This window comes from Rhinatrema bivittatum, chromosome 3 (genome assembly GCF_901001135.1).
Source record: "Rhinatrema bivittatum chromosome 3, aRhiBiv1.1, whole genome shotgun sequence".
In the NCBI taxonomy this organism is placed as follows: domain Eukaryota; kingdom Metazoa; phylum Chordata; class Amphibia; order Gymnophiona; family Rhinatrematidae; genus Rhinatrema; species Rhinatrema bivittatum.
The window spans coordinates 248,891,777-248,910,175 of NC_042617.1; the positions used below are offsets into that span (position 1 = coordinate 248,891,777).

Here is an 18,399-nt window from a genome sequence, read left to right on the forward strand (position 1 = left end):
GAGATCTGGGTGTAATTCTAGACGACAGATTCAGCCTCAATAAATTCATTAACAACACCACCAAAGAATGCTTCTTTAAATTACAAGTTTTAAAGAAAATAAAGCCACTTCTACGCTACAGAGATTTCCGCACAGTGCTCCAGGCCATCATTCTCCCGAAACTGGATTATTGCAATTCACTTCTGCTGGGACTCCCCGCATGCTCTACCAAACCTCTCCAGATGGTCCTAAATGCCACAGCAAGAATTCTCACCAACGCTAAAAAAAAAGACCACATCACCCCAATCCTCCAGCACCTCCACTGGCTCCCCATTAAATACAGGATACAGTTCAAAAGCAGCATGATGATTCATAAGGCCCTACATAACATATCCCCACTCAACTTAACCTTCAAGCTACAAATTCATACTTCGGATAAGCCGACTAGAAGAGCATACCAAAACAGATTGATTACCCAGCCTGCAAAATCCTCCCTGAGAAAACGCGCTCTATCAACTGCGGGCCCATCTCTCTGGAATTCTCTACCACCAGACCTCCGCCTTGAGCCGTGCCATATTACCTTTAAGGCAAAACTCAAGACTTGGCTCTTCCTGCAAGCATTCCCTGAGAGCTAAGAACTAGAAGATTTAACAACCCTGTCCTTTGGTTTTAATGTACGGTTTTTCTGCCTTATTTAATCATGACTATCTATTGCCTATTTATTTACTTAAAGTGAGCTTAGTTTTGTTTTTTCCTATTTATTTAGATCAACTGTTCTTACTTGTTCCAAGATTTGTTCCATGTAAACTGCCCCCCGGCAGTAGTTCTTCTGTTAATTGTGAACCGGAGTGATATGTATTGTATACAGGAACTCCCGGTATATAAAAACTATAAATAAATAAATAAATAAATCTGCACATCGTCTGCGTTTAGGAAGTGAGTTAGTTTCAAGTGGGTTAGCAGTTGGCAAAGCGGAAGAAGATAAATATTAAAGAGTGTAGGTGAGAGGGAGGAACCCTGAGGAACTCCTAAAGATGAGGAATGGCGGGTAGATTCCTTGTTGTGGATCTTGACCTTATAGCCTCTGTTGCTGAGGAATGAATTGAACCATGCTAGAGCAGTTCCTGAAATTCCTATGTTCGACAGTTGATTGAGGAGGGTGGAGTGGTTGACGGTATCAAAAGCGGCCGAAAGGTCTAAAAGAATAAGTAGAAAGGATTGGCCTTTGTCTAGTCCCATGATGATATTGTCTGTCAGGGATATGAGTAGAGTTTCCGTGCTTAATGCTTTACGGAATCCATATTGTGAGGGGTAAAGTATTTTGTGGTCTTCAATGTAATTGGAAAGTTGAGTGTTGACCAGCTTTTCCATTATCTTGGCAATAAATGGAAGATTTGAAATCGGGCGAAAGTTGTTGGGGTCCTTAGGGTCTAGATTAGGTTTCTTTAAGAGTGGTTTTAGAGAAGCTAGTTTAAGTTCTTCTGGGAATATTCCCTGGGATAATGAGCAGTTGATGATATCTGCCAGAGTTCTGGAGATTGTTTCCGGTATTAGAAGGAGGAGCTTTGTAGGTATTTGGTCGATGGTGTGGGAGGAAGGTTTCATTTTCTTAAGTAACAGAAGGATCTCAGAGGCAGTGATGGGTTTGAATGATTCAAAGGAGGTTCCTTTGTTTAGTATCTGTAGAGCATTAGTGAGAGGATTGTTACTGGGGGTCAGTCGCTTTAGCAGGTTAGATATTTTGTCTTGGAAGAAAGTAGCTAATTCCTCGGCTTTGGATTGAGCTAGGTCTATGGGAATATCTGGAGTGTTGATGTGAGTCAGGTTGGATACGTAAGCAAAAAGAGCTTTTGCATCAAATACAAGGTCATGTATCTTGCTCGCATAGTAATCCCTTTTTGATTTTAGGGTGGAGTTCTTGTAGTGATGTAGAGCTAGTTTGTAGGCGGCTAAGGTACTGGGGCATGGGGCCTTACGCCATTTGCTTTCTTTGTGTCTAAGGCTCTGTTTAAGTTTATGGAGGTTGTTTGAGAACCATGGTTGTCTTTTTGTTGGGTTTGTGTTTAGTGTTTTTGCTGAAAGAGGACATAGTTTGTTTGCTACTGCCTCGGTGATGTTGTTCCAGGATAGGATGGCTGAGTTAGGGTCAGAGAGGTTAAGGTGAGGAAGCTCTGACGTGAGCATGTTGTTGAGGTCGCCGGACGAACAGGGTCTTCTGTAGAGAAAAGAGGATTTCGAAGGGGGATTTTTCCTGAATTGTGTCAGAGAAAGTGGCGGTGATTAGTGAATGATCTGACCACGGGACCGGAGTGCAAGAAGGAGGGGAAGTGTATTTGATCCCTGCGTTTACGAAGATGAGGTCCAGGGTGTGGCCAGCTTTATGGGTGGGCTTGTTGACGATCTGCTTAAATCCCATAGCTGAGAGGGCAGTGAGTAGAGCCTCGCAATTGGTGGTAAGTGTAGGTTTGTCCACATGTAGATTGAAATCTCCTAAAATAATAGCCAAATTCAAATGTGTTGTAATAATTTCTACAAAGGGGGAGGCATCTGAGTCCAGGAGGCCTGGAGGGGCGTATACGAGTAAGACTTGGAGTTGGGCTGTTTTGAAAAGTCCTACTTCAAGTTTAGAATCTGATTTGACTGAAAGTTGGGAGAATTTCAAATCTTTTTTGGCTGCCAAAAGAATGCCCCTCCCCTTTTTTTGAGACTAGGGAGGGGGAGAAGAAGTTGTAGCGATCGGTGGGGAGTTGATTTATTATTGCAATGTCTGTAGGTTTGAGCCAGGTTTCTGTTATGGTACAGATGTCTGGGTTGGAGTCTAAGAGATAGTCATTGAGAATCAGGGATTTTTTGGTGAGAGATTGAGCGTTGAATAGCGTAAGGGAAAATAGTGTTAGACCTAGTAATTGGGTGAGAGGAGAAATCATAATAGGGATAAGGGCTGTGTAGTTGTGAGATCTTTGTGGCATTGTGGTTTTTCCTATGGTGAGAAGGTTGTGTTGAAGAATTGGGATAGGAAGTTTCAGGGTCATTCTGAACTGTAGTATTAGGGACGCTCAGTTGAGTTTGAGTGCGTGGATGATTGTGTAGGGAGGTTGGGTGGATGCTGGAATGGCTGACTAATGTTGGATCAGACTGGGTGAATGCTGAGATGATGAGAGCTGGTAATGCTGGGTGAATGCTGTGATGATGAGAGCTGGTAATGCTGGGTGAATGCTGTGATGATGAAAGCTGGTAATGCTGGGTGAATGCTGTGATGATGAGAGCTGGTAATGCTGGGTGAATGTTAGGTGAATGCACTGAACTGCGTGCAGCGTTGTGAGTCCTGTGGTGGCTGTCCGTTGTGTATGTGAGTTGCTGAAGAAGTCTTAGGTGCCGTTTTACTCACTGCGAGATTCTCTAGAGTCTGTGGTGGTTGGACGTCTGCGAGGTTCAATGTCTGAATGCAGGCTTCCAATGTAATACCGTGTTTCCCCGAATATAAGACAGCATCTTACTTTCTTTTTACCCCCAAAAGTCCCACTATGTCTTACTTTCAGGGTATGTCTTATATTGGAAAAAAAACCTGAGTGTTCAAAAAAAAAAAATTATTTTTAAATACCTGTCGGAGGGCCGTGTGGGTCCAGGCGGCTGGCGGCGGGAGCCGGGTGGTCGCGTGTTAAATCTAGGCCGCGGGCGGGTGGGCGCTTGTTCCAGGCGGCGGCGGGGGGGCGGGGGGGGGGGGGCGGGTGGACGCGCGTTAGTTCGAGGCGGGCGGCGGGTGGTCACGTGTTAAATCTAGGCCGGGTCGCACAGGTGTGCATTCATTCACTGCCGGTGGGGGCTGCCTCGGCAGCCCCCACCGGCAGTGAATGAATGCGCGCACAGGCCCACAGCGCCTGTGCAACCCCTGCGATTCGGTGCTGGGGGCTGCCGGTGGGGGCTGCCGGTGGGGGCTGCGGCAGTGAATGAATTCATTCATCCAGGCGGAGGAGCCGGCTGCTTTCGCCGCTGCCGGCTGCTTTCGGCTGCCGCTGCCGGCTCCTTTCGGCGCTCAAGGCAGTCACATGCCGTGACGTCACAGCATGTGACTGCCTTGAGCGCCGAAAGCAGCCGGCAGCGGCAGCCGAAAGCAGCCGGCAGCGGCGAAAGCAGCCGGCTCCTCCGCCTGGATGAATGAATTCATTCACTGCCACAGCCCCCACCGGCAGCCCCCACCGGCAGCCCCCAGCGCCGAATCGCAGGGGTCGCACAGGCGCGCATTCATTCACTGCCGGTGGGGGCTGCCTCGGCAGCCCCCACCGGCAGTGAATGAATGCGCGCACAGGCCCACAGCGCCTGTGCGACCCGGCCTAGATTTAACACGCGACCACCCGCCGCCCGTCTCGAACTAACGCGCGTCCACCCCCCCCTGCCGCCGCCACCTGGAACAAGCGCCCACCCGCCCGCGGCCTAGATTTAACACGCGACCACCCGGCTCCCGCCGCCAGCCGCCTGGACCCACGCGGCCCTCCGACAGGTATTTAAAAATAATTTTTTTTTTGAAATGACAGGTACGTCTTACTTTCGGGAGATGTGTTACATTAGCCGACCCCCCTAAAATTCCCACTACGTCTCACTATCAGGGGTGTCTTACTATCGGGGAAACACGGTAGTTATGGAAGAGAGGCAGATAAGTTTAAAGGTCCTGGAATGTAGGTTCTGCTCTATTCTTCGGGTCTGCACGAAGGGGCGCACAAAGGGGCGGGCCCCTTTGTCGCGCGGCGCCTGGGAGCGCTCCGGGTCTTTTAAATTCTGTAGTTCGTCGCATCGATTGAGGTAAGCGGCGCGCCTTGATGATGCTGTTAGGCCTCGGCTGCTAAACGTGCCACTTGCGGTGGGAGGGCCTGTCGGTGCGGCAGCGAAGACTAAGCAAGTTTCTCCACGTGGTCGGCGCGGGGGCCCACGGAGGTAGGGCGAGAGTAATGGCCTTACCCCGATGGGCTCAAGCGCCGAACGCGCCAGCCTCCCTCCCAGCTCTACCTGGCTCCTGCGTTCCTGGACGTCTTTCTCGGGTCCTGATGGCGCGGCAAAGAGGGCGCCTGGGAGCTCTCCGGGTCTTTTAAATTCTGTAGTTGGTCGCGTCGTTTGAGGTAAGCGGCGCGCCCTGATGATGCTGTTAGGCCTCGGCTGCTAAACGTGCCGCTCGCGGTAGGAGGGCCTGTCGGTGCGGCAGCGAAGACGAAGCAAGTTTCCCTACATGGTCGGCGCGGGGGCCCACGGAGGTAGGGCGAGAGTAATGGCCTTACCCCGATGGGCTCAAGCACCGAACGCGCGGGCCTCTCTCCCAGCTCTACTTGGCTCCTGGGTTCCTGGACGTCTTCCTCGGGTCCTGATGGCGCGGCAAAGAGGGCGCCTGGGAGCGCTCCGGGTCTTTTAAATTCTGTAGTTGGTCGCGTCGTTTGAGGTAAGCGGCGCGCCCTGATGATGCTGTTAGGCCTCGGCTGCTAAACGTGCCGCTCGCGGTAGGAGGGCCTGTCGGTGCGGCAGCGAAGACGAAGCAAGTTTCCCTACATGGTCGGCGCGGGGGCCCACGGAGGTAGGGCGAGAGTAATGGCCTTACCCCGATGGGCTCAAGCACCGAACGCGCGGGCCTCTCTCCCAGCTCTACTTGGCTCCTGGGTTCCTGGACGTCTTCCTCGGGTCCTGATGGCGCGGCAAAGAGGGTGCCTGGGAGCGCTCCGGGTCTTTTAAATTCTGTAGTTGGTCGCGTCGATTGAGGTAAGTGGCGCGCCCTGATGATGCTGTTAGGCCTCGGCTGCTAAACGCGCCGCTCGCAGTGGGAGGGCTCGCGGTGGGAGGGCCTGTCGGTGCGGCAGCGAAGACGAAGCAAGTTTCCCCACGTGGTGGGTGAGAGTAATGGCCTTACCCCGATGGGCTCAAACGCCGAACGCGCGGGCCTCTCTCCCAGCTCTACCTGGCTTCTGGGTTCCTGGACGTCTTCCTCGGGTCCTGATGGCGCGGCATCTTAGTATCAGTCTGTCTGTCTTAAGATATACAGGGATCCTTTGTCAGAGAGTGGGTCCAGCTACTGAAAAACTTCAATTACATGTTACTTGTAACTGACATAGACTAAAAAAGGGAACAGCTAACAAGAATTTATCAATGGAATGTAGTGGTCTCAGGGGTTTATTCATGTAACAACTCAAATACATAATATTTTATATATCTTCATCAGACTCCTAACCCTAAGACATTTAAAACCATTTCTCAACACTGATGATTTCAGAACAGTACTTCAAATACTTATCTTCTCCACCTTCGACTATTGTAACTCCCTGCTAATAGGTATACCCTTCTCATCCCTCAAACCACTACAAATACTTCAAACTCTGCCGCTAGAATCCTAACTGGAACAAAAAGAAATGACCATATTATGCCCATCTTGTCATCTCTACACTGGCTCCCTATCACTGCACGAATCGCCTACAAATCCATGTCTATCATCCATAAAGTCATTAACAATGATCATCAAGGACTTAAAACCCTTAACATAACTCTACAGAACTCCTCAAGAAACCTACGTTCCAGCAATTCAAACCTCTTATCAATCCCCACTGTCAAAGATGCTCACCTAACAACAACAAGAGAGAGAGCCTTCTCCATTGCCTCCCCTAATCTTTGGAACAATCTACCTGAAGACCTAAGATCTCAACACAATTTAAAAACCTTCAAAAAAGACCTAAAAACTTTACTGTTTCGTAAATTCTTCTTGGATCCACAATCATCTACACAGACCAACTCTCAAATGAACTCATAACCTTAATTCTCAACATTACTAACCTCCCTCCACATTCAACCTTATATCTGCAGAGACTTACTTGGTTATGTTTATCATTATTGTAATTACAACATGTTTTTTTTGATATCTAAAAACCTCTTTGTTAAAATTTATTCTCTTTGTAAACCGTTATGATGGCTTTCTGAATAACGGTATATAAAACTCTTCAAATAAATAAATAAATCAGGATCTTAAAATGAAAAGCTCACTGGGAGCCAAGGTAATTGCATCAAATAAGGGGTAATATGGTCCCCATGATGACAACCAGTTTATTAATCTGGATCCTGCTTTCTAGACAATTTGTAATGAATACAAAGGACCCTTAGGTAGGCCAGTATAAAGTGAATTAAAACCAAATAAATTAAACACCATTGCTTGAACTATAGTATGAAAATTAACCATTATGTCACAATAACTTTTGTGAAATGCTTAAAAGTACAAAATGAAAGAACACTTATCTTGTCTGATGTGTCTAAAGCAGTGATGGCCAACCTTTTGAGCTCAGTGTGTCAAAATTCATTAAAAAAAACGAGCATAACTCTGTGGTATGTCACTTCTAGAAAAATCCATACTTTTGTGATATTTATAGCTCTAATCAATAACAAAAAGTTATAATTTTAATATGTACTGTATTTATTAATAAAGCAAAAACAAATAATTCTTTACCTTACCTGCTTAGTGACTTTTTTGTTGCTGAATTTCATTGGCTAAATCTTCAATTGAAGGTTAGTATTTCGTACACTTCAAGTCCAAGCAAGCGTTACAAACTTCATCTGTCACTCGGTTTCTTTTATTGGCTCCCATTCATTTTCACACCACTCCCTCCCCATCCCCCAGGCATGCACACATTCATTCTCACACACACAGACCCCCAGGAAGGCACCCATGCATTCACACACATACACCCCCAGGCAGAGTCCCATTCATTTTCACACCACTCCCTCCCCATCCCCCAGGCATGCACACATTCATTCTCATACACACAGACCCCCAGGCAGGCACCTGTGCATTCACACACATACACCCCCAGGCAGACTCCCATTCATACACATGCACACTAAAGGCAGACCCCCCTCTCTTTTGCCAGCAACCTCAGAGCCTCTCTCATTTCTCTGCTGCCACTGTCACTGCTGCCACATGGCTGTTGGGGAGGTGCCGATTGCTGCTACTGACACTGAAGCCCATTCTGCTGCCTCCTCTGTGCAGGCCCCGTGGGCTTCCACTTTCTCCATGCTGATCTCGTACATTGTGAGATCCGTAGAGAAAGTGCTATTCTTGCACATTCCCAAAGATTACATGTGCCAATCACTAAAAAGTAATTTATTTTTTTTGCCTTTGCTGTCTGATCTTAGTTTTCTAATTGGTTGGTCACAGGCTTTTTTTTTTCCACCTTCCCTTTCTTATTTTTTGCCAATTCCTTTTATATTGTCTTTTTTTCTGTTTCTTTTCTCTCCATCTTCTTCCCTCAAACACACAGTCAGGTTCTCATTCTCACATGCATTTCTCTTTCTGACACACACACACAGGCTCTCACTGGCACATGCTCGCTCTCGTACAATCATTCATACACACAGGCTCTCACTGGCACATGCTCGCTCTCGTACAATCATTCATACACACAGGCTCTCACTGGCACATGCTCGCTCTCGTACAATCATTCATACACACAGGCTCTCACTTTCACATGCTCTCTCTCGTACAATCATTCATACACACAGGCTCTCACTGGCACATGCTCTCTCTCTCTCTCACAAACACACAGAGGCTCTCACATGCTGTCTCTGCAAACATTCAGGTCTTCACTCCCACACACAGTCTCTCAGCTCATCTCAAACATGCACACATGCACACTCTACAGACCCTCAGCCTCTCTCTCACCTCTGGGCCTCCTCTTCGCGGGTCGCCGCAGGATGGGCTCTGCAGCGGCCCTGATCTTCTCGAGCCACGGCGGCCCTGCTACTGGGCCTCTTCCTCTTCTCGGGCTGCTGCGTCTTGGAATTCGCGGCGGCCCATAAACGCAAATGCTGCTCCTCTTCTGCCCGTGCTGATGCTTCACCTCCTTCCTGCCCACGCGGCTCCGGCAACGTTTACTTCCGGGGACGCACAGGCAGGAAGGAGGAGGAGCAGCAGCGCGTTTAAATGCGATCTTTGCTTGAGCCTCATCGCTGCGCCGCATGAGCCTCCCTGCGCCCGGGGGCATTGGTGGAGGGGTCCGGAGGGTAGGGGGATACTAAAAAACAAATTTTAAAGGGTCGGCACAGCTGAAAAAGAAAAGGTTCGGCGCAGCCGATAAAAAAAAAAAAAAAAAATTCCCGATAGTCCTTGAAACGCTGCGCGTGTCAGTAAAAACGTCTCGGCGTGTCACCTCTGACACGCGTGTCATAGGTTAGCCATCACTGGTCTAAAGTGTTCAGTTGCTCCAAAGGCATCAATTGCTTTCGTTCAAAAGCACCATTTGGAGACCAATCCTGAATTCACTAGAAGCTGAAAAACTGATGTGGCTAGCATTTGTATACAAGCTGCATCATGGTGCTTGGATTTCTAATGAAAATTTAGCTGTATCAAATAGCTGGGCTGCTGCTCAAAGCTCTTGCCTAGTAGTAGTATAACAAGAAGGAGCTCTGAGCAGAAGCCCAGCAATTTGATAGAGATATGCTATTGGACTGTCAAGTTTTATCCATGGTAAATGGACTTTTGAAAATTGCTACGATACTATGTTGCATTTACATTTTTCTTTGAACATTATTCTGTGAATGTTTATTGTACCTCAGTGTGGGTACTTTTCTGGATGACCAAGTAATTAAATATTTTTAAATAAAACTAATTTATTCAGTTTTCTCCATCAGATATTTTTACACCCAGTAACACTCACTCTTTCCATGTGTCCGTGATGCCCACATAGAAGTCCTATTTATTTATTTTTTTTAAATTTCCTATAGGAAAATAAGCCAGTTCAATTCAGTTGTAATCTCAGGAAGTTCAGAGATATTGTGAGGTCATATACCATTTTTAAAGCTGCTTTATTATTGGTTGACACTGAGATTTTTCAAAGCTGTCTTTCCATTAGTTAGTAGTCACAAACATGCAAATTTCTGTATCAAAGAAGAAAACTAGGCACCATGAAATGTTCACAATCTCCTTGTTATCTGGTTTTAATTTTTATAAGTGTCTTTTTCCTCAAAAAGATTCATTGGTCAAATAAATCTTGGTTTCTTCTTGCAGGGTTTGGCGGAGAACAAAAGCACTTTAGGACCTGAGGAAGTCCGCAAGTCAGCTCTGACACTGGTTATGGGTGCTCTGGACAATCCCAACCCAATCCTGAGGTGTGCAGCTGGAGAGGCCTTGGGGAGAATGGCTCAGGTGGTTGGAGAAGCATCTTTCATTGCCAGAATGGCACAATATAGCTTTGACAAGTAAGCTGCTGTTGCATGCTTCCTCAAGGACATCGTAAAAATATATAAGTAAACAGATTTGTGAAGTCTTTTGGTAAAGCTACGACACTAAAATCTTTTTTTGAGGTAATACTTCTGTATATTTTACAGGTTTAGTTCTTTAGGAGTAGCTTGGCCTATACCAGGGTGTACTTTGACTCAGCCCAGCCCGTGTACAATAAATTGATAGACAGTGGGCTATGCTTCCGGATTAGTCTTTGAGTGGACCTTGATAAAGGAGTGGAAAAGTATTTAGAAAACATGGGCACCAATCAAGATTTTTAGGCGACTGGGCTGCTAGGGCCAGTGCAAGGTATCAAGTGCTAGATTTTAGGCTGGTCAGTTGACTTGTACTACTGCTATATAGCCACTCGTCAGTTTTTCTATAAAATAAATATTACATCTGGTGACAGGGATATGTTGACTCTGAAATATACTCCACAAAAAAAAACAAAAAACCATGGTAAAAATCAAACAAGAAAAACAAAAAAAAAAAAAGGTTAAACTAATAATCGAGTAACACATAAAACAAAAGACCATCAGATCTAGGGTGACCCACTGTCTGGTTTTGAACCTGACAGTCTGGTTTTCCAGTGACTTGTGCAGTGTCCACTTACAAGGGTAACCAGATACTGTAAAACCCAGTCAAGGCAGCAAGGAAAGTTCATCTACAGTGGCTGTGTCAGGGGCCAATCAGACGTAGCTGTGAAACCTGGTGCACCAATCGGCTGCAAGCTCTTTCTTTGGGCTGCTGGTGCAGATTCCTGCAGCTACAGAAGCAGGAAGAGCATGCTCAGCTTGTGAAGTACTTGAAAGATGCGTTCTTGGTGCTAGCTCAAAGTTTGAACTGCTCATCTCTCTCTCTCTTTTATTTGGCCAATCCAGCTGCAGCCTGCTGCCCTACCTTTACTCCCACTGATACCCTCTAGTGACTGAGGCGCATGTACTGTGGTCCCTCCGACCCTCGCTTTTTCTCTGGGGTGGGGTCATACCATGCAGTGCCAGCACCAGCCGCATTCTATCATCTGTTTCCCTCTCAGCTCATGTTTGTCCTGTGACCTGTACACTGTTAATGTGATTGCATGCTAATTACTACAGGCTATTCTTAATGGCTTCCCTTCGTTAACTCTCATTGTCAAGTCTGAACCTGGCCAGTTGCTTCAGTCTTGCACTGTGTTGCTTCACCAGGCTGCTGCCCCCTCCCCTGTTTTCTGATCTTTTATTTGTTGATGCTACTGGCGCCCCCTCCTGCTGACAGCAGCCTTTTTTTTTTTTTGTCTACTGGCTGGTGTAACTGAGCCAAACAATCCAGGTCAGTAGTAGTTGTGAAAAGAAAAAGGAAACCAGGTGAACATGGCTCTCAAGGTGCCACGATTCCGAATGGAGATGCTCCGCACTATCATTGCAGTGTTATGAAAGGGCGAATATCTGGCATCCCTGGACCTGATGGAAGCCTATCTCCATATCTGGATCCAAGAGGGACCATCAGCGGTTCCTCAGGTTCATGATCATGGGGCAACATTTCCAGTTTTGTGCTCTACCTTTCAGCCTTGCCACAGAGCCACGGACCTTCACCAAAGTTATGGTGGTAGTAGCGGTGGCCCTTAGGAAGGAAGGAATTCTGGTGCATCCCAACATGGATGATTGGCTTATCCAAGCGAAGTCTGAGGTTCTATCCTCCCAGGCAGTTGATGTGGTCTTATGTCGCCTGAGGTCCCTGGACTGGGTAGTCAAACTCGCCAAGAGCCGGTTAGTCCCCTCCCCTCCCCAGGTCCTGGAATTTTTGGGAGCGCGCTTCGATACCCGAGTGGGGAAGGTCTTTCTCTCCGAAGACAGGATTTGCAAGCTACAGGGCCAAGCCCGGAATATGCTGCAAGCCTTGGTGCCCAAAGTCTGGGATTATTTATAGGTTCTTGGTTCCATGGCATCTACCTTGGAGCTAGTCCCGTGGGCCTTTGCGCATATGAGACCTCTGCAAGCTGCTCTGCTGGCCCGCTGGAACCTGCTGTCAGAAGTTCATCTTCAGCTACCGCTTACAGCCACCACCAGGTCCAGTCTTTTGTGGTGGTTTGCCCATGGCCATTTGGAGCATGGGGTGAATCTGGAGATACCATGGTGGAGACGACAGATGCTAGCCTGTCCGGCTGGGGGGCAGTGAGTCAGTCCTGAGTGGTTCAGGGCCAGTGGTCGCTGGTGGAAGTGGCTTGGTCGATCAATCGCCTAGAGACAAGGACTGTTCCAGCTCTGAGGAGTTTCCTCCCCTTACTGCGCAATCAAGTGGTCAGAGTATTGTCTGACAATGCGACGAGTGTGGCCTATATCAACAGGCTAGGAGGAACCAAGAGTTGTCCTGTAGCTCTCAAAGCGGCGATGCTATTGTCATGGGCGGAACAAAATTTGGAGATGTTGCTAGCGTCTCACATAGTGGGATCGACCAACATACAAGCGGACTTCCTCAGCCAACAGCAGCTAGACCCAGGAGAATGGGAGCTGTCCAAAACAGCCTCACATCTGATCTGTTGTAGATAGGGTGAGCCTCATATGGACCTGATGGGACTCTGGCAAATGCCAAGGATTTGCGCTTCTTCAGACGCAAAAGGGATTATGGCGTGGAGGGAGTCAACACTCTGGTGGTCCTTTGGCCGGTTGGCGTTCTCCTCTACGTGTTTCCTCCTTGGCCGCTAGTGGGCAAGATAATCAGGTGGATAGAGCTTCACCTGGGACGAGTGATTCTCGTGGCTCCCGAATGGCCGTGAAGGCCTTAGTTCACGGATCTCGTGAATCTGGCCTTGGATGGGCCCTTGCGGCTGGGCCATCTTCCCAATCTTCTGCTCCAGAGCCCTATATTTTTCGATCAGGCGGATCGCTTTTGTCTTGCGGCCTGGCTTTTGAGAGGAGACAGTTGAAGAAGAAAGGCTACCTGGAGGTGGTTATATCTACCTTGCTGCGGGTTCGGAAGTCATCGACGTCACAGGAATACACTCGTGTCTAGAAGGTCTTCGAGTCATGGTGTCAACCTCATGGAGTGCATCCTCGACTAGCTTCGGTGACTCCGGTCCTTTCTTTTCTGCAGGATGGTCTCAACAAAGGGCTGTCTTCCAATTCCCTGAAGGCTCAGATTTTGGCTCTGGGATGTTTGAGGGGCCCTATCCAGGGGTTTTCCCTGGCGACTCATCCAGATGTGGTACGCTTTCTCAGAGGAGTCAAACACTTGCGCCCACCGACTCACAGTCTCTGCCCCTCATGGAATCTAAACTTGGTGCTCCGGGCATTGTGCGAAGCCCCCTTCGAGCCACTGAAGAAAGCCACTTTGAAAAATCTCGCGCTGAAGGTGTTTTTTTTTTGGTGGCTATTTGCTCCACCAGGAGGGTGTCGGAGCTTCAGGCCTTATCCTGCAGGGAGCCTTTTCTCCACATCTCTGATTCCAGAGTTGCGCTACGCACAGTTCCATCATTTTTACCTAAGGTGGTCTCAGCCTTTCATCTGAACCAGTCCGTGGAGCTTCCAGCCTTTTCAGACACTCAACTGAAGGACCCTCATACGAAGGAGCTGAGGCGGCTGGATTTTCGCCGGTCCTTGTCGCTCTATCTGGAAGTTACCAATGAGTTCTGCTTATCAGATCCACCTGCTTGTGCTGTGGCACAGTCTGAAGAGAGACCAGAAGGTGCCCAAACCTACTATCACTCGTTGGCTGAAGGAGGCTATTTCGTCTGCATATACATGCCTTGGTCGACCAGTCCAGGATGAGCTGAAAGCTCACGCCACCAGGACACAGGCAGCCTCATGGACAGAATGTCAGCAGGGCGGCTACCTGGAAGTCTCTACACACCTTTTCCAGACACTACCGTTTTGGACATCCAGGATTCGGATGCTGGCAATTTCGGTGCCAGTGTCATTCGAGCGGAGCTCTCGCAGTCCCGCCCTACTTAGAAGAGCTTGGGTACATCCCAACTGTCTGGACTAATCCCGATACATACAGGGAAAGGAAAATTGGTTCTTACCTGCTAATTTTCATTCCTGCAGTACCACAGATCAGTCTAGATGCCCACCCAATGAAGGTTTTAGGGGTGTGTGTGGAGAGCCTGCTCAAAATATTCTAGTCTTTCTAGCCCTTTTTTCTGAAGAATGGCATGGGCTGTTATATTATTTCCAAAAGGTTCACATTTTGAAGTTTGGTTCTTCATCCTCTGCTCGTTCAAGGGGTAGAGGGAGGTTAATTGGGTTACATGGTTATTTGAATACTATTGTTCTGCTTGGGTACGAGTAAATACTGAGGAGCAGCAGGTGGCACACTAGGTTAAGAGAGGGCACTCTCGAAGTTTTTCTGTCTCCATCTGCTGGAAAACCCAGCTGTCTGGACTGATCCGTGGTACTAAAGGAACGAAAATTAGCTGTTAAGAACCAATTTTCCTATTCATTTCAGTTATCTGTAATTTCTGCCTTATGTAATAGATAAATTTTAATAGGTACTAAAAACTTGATTTGATAATGCAATGCTTGCCAGTGAATGCCACCACTGTAACCAATCTTTGTTATAATTATAAATGTCACTTTGTAAACCGTTGGGATCTATACATGGAATGACGGTATATGAAATGTCTAAATATATTTTCCTGTACATAAAGATGCATACAATCTACTCACACACTTATACACACATATATTATTTTCTTATTTCTTGAATAGGTTAAAATCTGCTCGAGATGTCGTGTCCAGAACGGGCCATTCATTGGCACTAGGTTGTCTCCATCGTTACGTTGGTGGAATAGGATCAGGACAGCATCTGAAAACAAGTGTCAGTATTTTATTGGCACTAGCACAAGATGGAACCTCACCAGAAGTCCAGGTAAGGCATGAAACAGACATTAACCATATTATTTTTCTGCCAAGTACCCATGTAATTCTAGATATCCTTATTGGAGATGTCTTATGTAAAGAATTCAACTCCTAAGGTAGCTTAGACTTCTAGTTTGCCTGCTTCTTTTCTATATCTTGTTTTATGCCCATCTTGTTTATACAGAAACTATAGCCATTTTCTTTTCTCCCCAGGACAACACTAGACCAGAGTAATCTGTCTCAGCTGATCAGATAACAGCTACTGATAGCCCTTCCCACTTTCAGGCTGATACAGTAAGGTCGCAGGAAAACAGGTGCTCAGAGTTGAGCACTCACTTTCCTAACACGTGCCCAGGACGAGCAATATCATATTTGAGGAGTCGCGCTAAAAAGGGAGGTGCTAGGGACAGTTGCACGTCCCTAGCGCCTCCTTAGCAACGGAAGCCCAGGAGAGGTGGCTGTCGGCAATTTTGGAAAACTGACATTCAACTTTCCTAACCTGTGCATGGCCATGGGTTAGGAAAAGGGACGCTCTGCGTCCCTTTTCCTAACCTGACCCGCCAGCACTTTTTTTTTTTTTTTTTTTTAATGTGTTATTTATTTGTTTTCGTTTTTAACCTTTTATTTCCTCTGACTTAATATTGCCACGATATTAAGTTGGAGGATGTACAGAAAAGCAGTATTTTCTGGTTTTCTGTACACTTTTTCGGGCTGCTCAGAAATAAAGCCTGCTCTGAGGCAGGCACTAATTTATGAGCATAAAATGTGCGGATTGGGCGCACTTTTTTTTTTTTTTTTAATTGTATCTCGGGTGAATAACCAATAACCTCATCAACATGCATTTGCATGTGATGAGCGCTGTTAGTTTCAGGGGGGTTTGGATGTGTGTTTTGGACACGCATCCAAAATGCATATCCAATCCAGGTTAAACAGTGCGCTCAGCTGAGCGCACTTTACTGTATCGGCCTGTTTATAACTTCAGGGGCCATAACTTAGGACACAGAATATGTGTGCTTCACACACAGAAGTTGCTAAATTGTTTTATCTGTTTTTCCTTGCTCCTCACAGGGCGCCTTTATGTCAGGCAAGCATGATTTAGTTGTCCTTATGTTTTTCCTCTGTGCGTCTCACAGGCTGGAAGGCAGCTGTAAATCTGTCCAGTTGGTCACATGCACAGGGGACATGGAAAAGTTTCTCATCTCTGCATTTGTCTGCAGGTAGCAATACAGGCTCTTGCCCATTTTGCTGACATCAGAGAATCCATCTTTGCTTTGCATATAGTTTAGTAAATCAGGGTTTGCCCCCGCATACATTGGGGCCGATGCAATACGGTGCGCTGAGTCAAGCGCACTGTTTAACCTGCAGTTGGAAGCAGGTAGAATAGGCGCTAATCAATGCAATATTCAACACACGTGCAAAGCGGAGTGAATCTAATAGCGCTCATCACATGCAAATGCAACACCGATAAAACCGGTGTTGGTTTTCGTGACAACCGTTTGCTGCTGAAAACCAACGCCAAGTTTATCGGCATCTGTTTTTGTGGCTGTCCGCCGGTAAGGAAAACCAATGCCAATAAACTCTGTCGGTTTTCGTGACTGGCGTATGGCAGTCCCGAAAACCGATTGGGTTCGCATTAGCAAGGAGGCGCTACGGTTGCGCAAGCGACCATAGCGCCTCCTTGCTAACGCGACCCCCTAATTTTAATATTGCATGGCGCCCCACTTGGGGGGGGGGCATGCGTGTGTTAAGAAAGAGGGCGCTGACTGTTCAGCACCCACTTTCTACGCGACTTTATTGCATCGGCCCCATTGTTGCTAGCTGCCCACCCGGTGAGCATTCACAGAGATTTCTTTCCCGCTCCCACCATCTACCTTAGCCAAGCAATCTCTCAGCTTCCCCTCACCAAACTCATCATGACTCTTGTTCCCTGTTTCCTCCCCCCCCCCCCCCCCCCCCCCCCCCACAAATCATGCTCTGGGTTCTGTCTTCTGGGCCTTCGCTCTGGTTCCCTTCGATCCTGTGACTTTGCAAAGAGTGAACTAGCATGCACTCTTTGCAAAGTACCTGCATTTCACTGCAAACAGTGGCCCCTCGTGGCCAGAGCCATAACAGACTGTCCCTAATAGATACCCCAGAAAGCATATTATTTATATAGATGGTGATAAACGCAGAAAGAAAAAATGCAAGGAGAAAGAGAAAAAGTCCTCATGTTGTAGTCTTTCCCCACAGAAAGAGAGAGAAAGGAAACAAGGAAAATTAAAAAGAAATGACAAAAAATAATCTGTTTCTTAGCCTACAAACAAAAGAAGGGAAAAAATAAATCTAAAATTGAAAAAAAATTACCAAACTATAGAAGGCAGAGTTAGCAAATTTAGGCATCTGTTAATTAAAGCACATTAAAAATGCACATTTTTGTCCTGCCTTTAATACAATATTTAAAAAACGACAGTAAGGCTTCATTAAGTGTTTTTACTGCAGCCAGTAGTGCGCGAGCATTGCTGGTCATGGTAACGGCAAGGCTGACCACTCCACCACCACTGCCAAAGTAGCAACCTCTCCTCATCTCGGAGCAAGTACCAGGCCTGGTAGAGATTCCTCCCACTCCACTATAGATCCAAAATAGGCACAGGTGGAGTGGCCCCCATCTCATCTGAAGACCTTCTTTAGGCCTGGACCGATCCCCACTTGTTCCTGCCTCACTGACTTCAATTTCCAAAATAGTATCTCTTCCCACTTTATTCTTTTTTCTTTCTTTCTCTCACCCATCACTGCTGTCACCCTGTCTTCACTATCATTTCAAGTAGAAAATGGTGACACTGTTCTGCTCAAGAATTTAGAGAATAACTGCCTCTGAGGTCAAACCCTTCAGTGCCTGCTTTTGTCTTTGGAGGTTGTCTTAAATGGCCATCTATCATTGCTCCCATCTTAAGAAGCCCAAGCCCATTACTTCCACACTGAGTCCAAATCTACAGTTACTGACAAATGGCATAACTTTACTTGGCACAAGCCAAATGCCAACATGTATGTCTATGGAGGGAGGCTGGAGATCAGCTGGGGTGTGTGGCTTTGCTCTGAGAGGAAGTTTAGGCAAGCTAGATGGGCCTGATGGTCCATGTCTGTTGCCATAGCTATGAGAATGGTAAGAACTGGGTTGGAAGGTTTCAGTCTTACAAACAGCCTACCCTTCCCTCCCTCAAGAGCAGAAGCGAGAGGTGAAAACAAAAGAAGGGCTGATAAAAGAACACCCAAATAATCCTTGGGTTGGTATCAGCAAACTACAATGTACCAAAATCCAATTGTCAGTGCAGGCACATTGGTCATGAATGGGTGCTCTCAGCAAAGGTGAGGGAGACC

The 18,399-nt window shown here is 47.0% G+C and overlaps 1 protein-coding gene across 1 annotated transcript in view; it reads left to right on the forward strand.

The window, feature by feature from the left end:
* Positions 1-18,399, forward strand: part of HEATR5B (HEAT repeat containing 5B) — a 571,627-nt gene that overhangs the window by 271,912 nt on the left and 281,316 nt on the right. Inside the window, 2 exon segments of the mRNA XM_029594411.1 lie at positions 10,001-10,191; positions 14,896-15,055. Coding sequence (XP_029450271.1) covers positions 10,001-10,191; positions 14,896-15,055 — 351 coding nt within the window.